The sequence below is a fragment of the Sinocyclocheilus rhinocerous genome, unplaced genomic scaffold (genome assembly GCF_001515625.1).
Source record: "Sinocyclocheilus rhinocerous isolate Xijiao unplaced genomic scaffold, SAMN03320098_v1.1 scaffold1219, whole genome shotgun sequence".
NCBI lineage: Eukaryota > Metazoa > Chordata > Actinopteri > Cypriniformes > Cyprinidae > Sinocyclocheilus > Sinocyclocheilus rhinocerous.
The window spans coordinates 872408-877952 of record NW_015634012.1 but is presented as its reverse complement, the minus strand read 5'-3'; the positions used below and the strand labels follow the sequence as shown (position 1 = coordinate 877952).

Sequence of the window (5545 nt, the reverse complement as noted above, 5' to 3'; positions counted from 1 at the left end):
TGTGTTTAAATGTGACCCTGGACCACAAAACCAGTCTTAAGTCGCTGGGGTATATTTGTAGCAATAGCCAAAAATACATTGTATGGGTCAAAATTATAGATTTTTCTTTTATGCCAAAAATCATTAGGATATTAAGTAACGATCATGTTCCATGAAGATATTTTGTAAATTTCCTACTGTAAATATATTAAAACTTAATTTTTGATTAGTAATATGCATTGAACTTCATTTGGACAACTTTAAAGGAGATTTTCTCAATATTTAGATTTTTTTGCACCCTCAGATTCCAGATTTTCAAATAGCTGTATCTCGGCCAAATATTGTCCTATCCTAACAAACTATACATCAATGGAAAGTTTATTTATTCCGTTTTCAGATCCAGGGTTAGGGTTAGGGTCAGGGTCACAAATATGTTTGTAATTAGACATTTGTAATGATGAAGTTGCAATTTAGTACATTTGAAATATATTAACTTATAATATTGAATAACACACTACAGTAAAAATTCAAAATCAAGTACTTTATAAAATAAGTGTACTTCTTTAAAGCATTACAAAAGATTATTTGAACATAATGATTGAAAATGTACCTTAAAGTAATTTTTTTTATTTCACATTGTTAAAAAGGGCACTTTTTAAACGTGTACTAAAGTGTAAAATCTGTCATGAAAGTGTCTCTCTTTAAGTACCTTTTATTTTATTTTATTAATATGATATTTTCCGTGAGTACAATTTCTTAAATACTTTTAAGATTTGAAGTACACTACAAGTGCACATTCAATACAACTAAGTGCACTTCTTTTTCACAACGGACATTCTGGTGCTTTTGGTGCGGACCTGTTTGACGTCAGTTTGGTTGTGGTGAAAGAGATTTTCAAAACTCTGGTACAGTTTGCAATCGATATGAACACAATCTGTCCTAAATCACAGAAGTTAAAACTCAAATGACAATGTGAAAGCTCATTGTGCATTAATGTGGAAGACAAAGTTATAACCACATTTAGCCTTAAAATACATGATCTTGACACTGGGACGATCCATTCTGCTGGTTTAGTGATCAATAAACTAAATGAAGCCAGACCGAGAGCTCTCTGACTCTAGCAGCATGTTGATTTAAAGCATACACGCTCATCTCAGTCTCAATCATGACTCACTTTGGCATCTTTGACTGCTTCGGCACAAGGAAATGTTTAAGTCAGAATATTGAATTTCCCTATAGTAAATAGATGTTGTCTTAATAGGATGGAGTCATATGGCCTGTGGCTCTTTCTGTCAACCTATATTATAAACAATTACATTTTTGGCATCATTCATTGTGCACATGTGAGCCATAATTAACCTTCACAGGGAGGAAACCCTTTGAGATTAAAAAGGCTGAGATCACATTAATCATTTGGGATGCAAAATCTAATTTAAACCTGAAAAAAAAATCTACAAAGTTTTAGGATTTTTAAATTACCATCACAGCTTCCATTTAAATTCATGGGCTGGCACAGGGAACGCCTCCCTCACTGTATTTACAAACACAGCTGCTGCCATGGGAGTCCTGATGAGGGCGTGACAAAGAAAGGGGCGCTTATAGTCACGCTGACTGCACCAAAACATGTTCAAGCATTGAGAGGGTCAAGCATTTGCAAGGAGTTACGAGGAGAAACATGCAAGTCTAGCAAATGTTTTATTCAAAAAGTTTGATAAAAGTTTAAATCCGTTTGTATATGACTTCAAAGTGACTATGAGGGGATCTATTTACTATGCAGTCCAGATGCAGACGTAAACGGACACATGCTAAAATTCTGGGCATACCGTGGGGCCACTGGGAGGGGCCTATGGGGCTCCACACACACTAGTACACACTATAAACACTCGCACATTGAGACGCACCCTATGCCACTATATCGCACTGTTCAAAATGAAGGACAAAGTTGACCTTGCTGTAAGTGCGCAAAACCTCTCTGTGACATATGCATACAACTAATATCATGAGATCATTTATGATAAGACACCATTGTGAATGACGTTTAGGCTATTAAAGGGTTAACTTTCCCCTTAAATTCTACCAACATAAATGTAAGTTTAAATCCTTTCTGGAAAAAGTTTTAAGAGCTTGAATAAATGCTTTATTACATAGGCTATTTAAGCTATTTTTCTATCTAAGCTTTTAAAGTGAGAAGTTGTGAAGAATGGGAGGGAAAAGAAAGAGTGTGACGTAGTGACGCTCCAGGGCGGTGTTCTCACGTTTCCGAAAAAAGAAAGAAAAAAAAAAAGGAGGAAAAAAAGCAAATACTGCTGTGGTACTACATCTGGAATACAGAGACTCGTGCTTTGAGAATCTATAGTGGGATCCCATAGTAAAGGCAACCCAGTGTTTTCTTCCTGCTCTTTTTCGCTTTTCAAGGATTTTTTTCCCTCTCTCACTCACCTGTAAGTTGGAGAACAATGGAAGTTTTCTTTTTTTCATTTGGTTCATTTATGGAATATTTGTACTCATTTCAGGAGATACTCAGCCACGTTTGTTTACTATTAACGTTATTTTCCTTCTGGAGACGTCCTAACCTCACATCGTTTGTCTTTTCTCGGGAAGTTTGCTGTTTTATTCAAAGTTTATTATTATTATTACGCTATTTATAGTTTTTTTTTGCTTGTTTATTAAGTTCGTTTGTTAATTATAGTATTAGTATTGGTTTTCCATTGTTAGTCCTAATAGTCGTATTTTGATATGAGCACATCTAAAGTTTTGATTTCAGTCATAGTCGCTCGCGAAGTTTTGCAATAACTGGTCTGGATGAAAACTGCTTTGGAATCTTTCCCTCCTTTTCTTTTTGTCTGCTTCCGAAATCTGCCTCAATTCGTACTCATTGATCATTTTAATTATTACATTTTTGTTAGCTTCTCATAATCTTTACTTTCTGCGGGCGGGGGGGGGCGACGACAGATAAACAGTTAAGACGTGACGAAAAAAAGGCGGCACCTCGAGAAAAAAAACGTGACGTGACTGCATGTGGGATGTGTTTTTCTGATAAATATAGACATTTAAATGGCTTTTCAAACATTGCAGTGTGATTAGTGTAATTATCAACGTAATGTATCCACAATACAGATGTTTTCGATTAATATGAAGGAGAACAAAAAAAGAAAATAGACAGAACTTAAGGGGTGTTTGGGTTGAGATACGTTTGACAGCAGCGCGATCTGGTGGCCAGATGTGGAAATGCAGGGGTAAACGCTGCCCGCGATAAAGCCCCCAGGTGTGTGATTGAGGAGAAGATGTGATTACTTTCTCTTTCTGTTCTTTTAGACGAACCTCAAAATGCTGGCCATTCTGTTCGCAACGATAGTCTTGCATCTGACAGACCTTATCATTCTCTTCGTTTCCACATGTACTAATGTGAGTATCATCTTTGAGGTCTGACTTGCTTGATTTGCCTTGCGTTAATGGGTCGTATTTTTGAGCTGGAATGTAGTGAAGGATTGGTTTATGTGTATATGTAATTAAATGGGTGTTTTTTTATAAAAAATAAAAAAAAACACAGGCCTGGAGAACACATGGAGTTACGAGTTATGACCTCTGGTATGACTGCACACAAAGTAATGGAGGATATCACTGCCGTGGGACTAGTGATGCTGGTGAGTTCAAACAGTCTTTAAAAAGTCTTAGATTTTAAAATTGAGTCTAATATTCCATAGTTCCATAGTTATTTAAAAGTTCCAAATGGGCGCATCAACAGTACAACAACCAAATGTGTTCTTATTTGAGAAAGAGAAACATATGACTTAAGAATAGTATATGTTTATACTATCTATGTAAGTGTTCATTCTGATTTTCCGTCTGTGTTTCTCTACAATCTGTCAGACTGGCTTCAAGCAGTTCAAGCCCTCATGGTCCTAGCCACCATTTTCAGCCTGATCTCATTCATCATCTTCCTCTGCCAGCTCTTCACTCTTGTAAAGGGAGGTCGCTTCTTTTTCACGGCCGTCTTCCAGGTCCTTGCCAGTGAGTATTTCCTCTCCGGGTCTATTAGATCCCATTTCTCTTGTCCGAGCTGAAAGACCCCGTTTACATGTTTTTATTCTTTCTCTTTCTGTCTCCCGAAGGTCTGTTTGTGATGAGCGGGGCCATCATCTACACAGTGATGAGTCCAGAGTGGAAAAATGAGAGTGATGGTTATGGATACGCCTTCGTCCTGGCCTGGCTGGCTTTCCCTCTCACGCTCATCAGTGGCTTCATTTACATTGTCCTGAGGAAGAAAGAATGAGAGTTCAGCCCTCAGGGATTGTTGTAGAACTGAGAACACTACTCAGATGACAGACTCTAACCTAACGGCCGTCTCCTCCAAGCCTGAATATTTAGACCTAATGTGATCAAAGAAACTGACAGAAGATTGAGTACAGCAAAGACACAGTGTGCATGACACAAAACAATGTGTCTTTGACTGGTGAGCCTATTTATATCACATTTATATGGCTTTTTTTTTTTTTGTAAATAGTAATGCTATGAAGTGTCAATGAAGGCCGTGACTTTTTAAGAATTAAGAGGAGAGATATAGGAAAAGTACCAATCTCTTTTTGTTTTGTATTGTGTGTTATAATCAAATATCTTGTTTTAAAATGTCATAATAAATTGTATTTGTTGACGTCGACTTGAAATTTCTCTTATGTCCAAATTCCGGAATAATAAAACAAAGAATTGTGTTGTTATGTGTTTGAAAAGTCTTTGAAATGGTGCTATGTATTTACCATTGCTGAACGTTATAGCTAGATATACCTTATAGGCTCAAATGTTGTGTTAAATCTCACAAAAACATTTTATAACGCATATTTTACCTGTGATTATATCACTTTATGAGATGTCGTCTTTCTGTATTATTTTTTGTTTGTTTAAGAAAAAAATAAATATCTAATTTTTTTCCTTGTCTCAATTTTCAATACTTCAGGAAGATCAAATGTGCGTCCCAAACCACTTCATGTTCAACATTCCACTGTCTCAGTGTCGCAGCTTTAATTACGTACCGAAGGGGGAGGGGCTATCAGTATGGAAGCCCGTTTCCGCCACTGAATAAAAAATAAAAGGTAATTGCGACTTTTTATCTCACAATTCTGACTTTTTTTCTCAGAATTGCGTGATACAAACTTCGCAATTCTGACTTTTTTTCTCAGAATTGCGTGATACAAACTCGCAATTCTGACTTTTTTTTCTCAGAATTGCGTGATACAAACTCGCAATTCTGACTTTTTTTCTCAGAATTGTAAGTCTTTTCCCCCCCTCAAAACTGAACTTTAACTCGCAATTGCGAGTTTATATCACGCAATTCTGACTTTATAACTCGCAATTGCGAGTTTATATCTCACAATTCTGAGAAAAAAAGTCAGAATTGCGAGATATAAACTCGCAATTGCGAAAAAAAAGTCAGAATTGCGCGTTTTTATCTCGCAATTCTGACTTTATAACTTGCAATTGTGAGTTTATATCACGCAATTCTGAGAAAAAAAAGTCAGAATTGTGAGTTTATATCACGCAGTTCTGACTTTATTTCTCAGAATTGCGACTT

General features: G+C 36.4%; 1 protein-coding gene across 1 annotated transcript; it reads left to right on the top strand.

Annotated features, from left to right (window-relative positions):
- The first annotated feature begins 2198 nt into the window (after positions 1-2198).
- On the top strand, positions 2199-4902 carry LOC107744969 (peripheral myelin protein 22-like). Its single transcript, XM_016558798.1, has 5 exons — positions 2199-2420; positions 3295-3384; positions 3530-3623; positions 3850-3990; positions 4092-4902. Exons 2-5 carry the CDS (start codon positions 3307-3309, stop codon positions 4250-4252), a joined length of 474 nt encoding a protein of 157 aa, XP_016414284.1. The 5' UTR covers positions 2199-2420; positions 3295-3306; the 3' UTR covers positions 4253-4902.
- The last annotated feature ends 643 nt before the right edge of the window (positions 4903-5545 follow it).

Excerpts from the sequence above, each read along its gene's own strand:
- LOC107744969 (XM_016558798.1), top strand. The coding sequence starts at position 3,307 with ATGCTGGCCATTCTGTTCGCAACGATAGTCTTGCATCTGACAGACCTT. Across the intron at positions 3,385-3,529 it reads TCGTTTCCACATGTACTAAT|GCCTGGAGAACACATGGAGT; the intron begins GTGAGTATCATC and ends AAAAAAACACAG. Across the intron at positions 3,624-3,849 it reads CCGTGGGACTAGTGATGCTG|ACTGGCTTCAAGCAGTTCAA; the intron begins GTGAGTTCAAAC and ends ACAATCTGTCAG.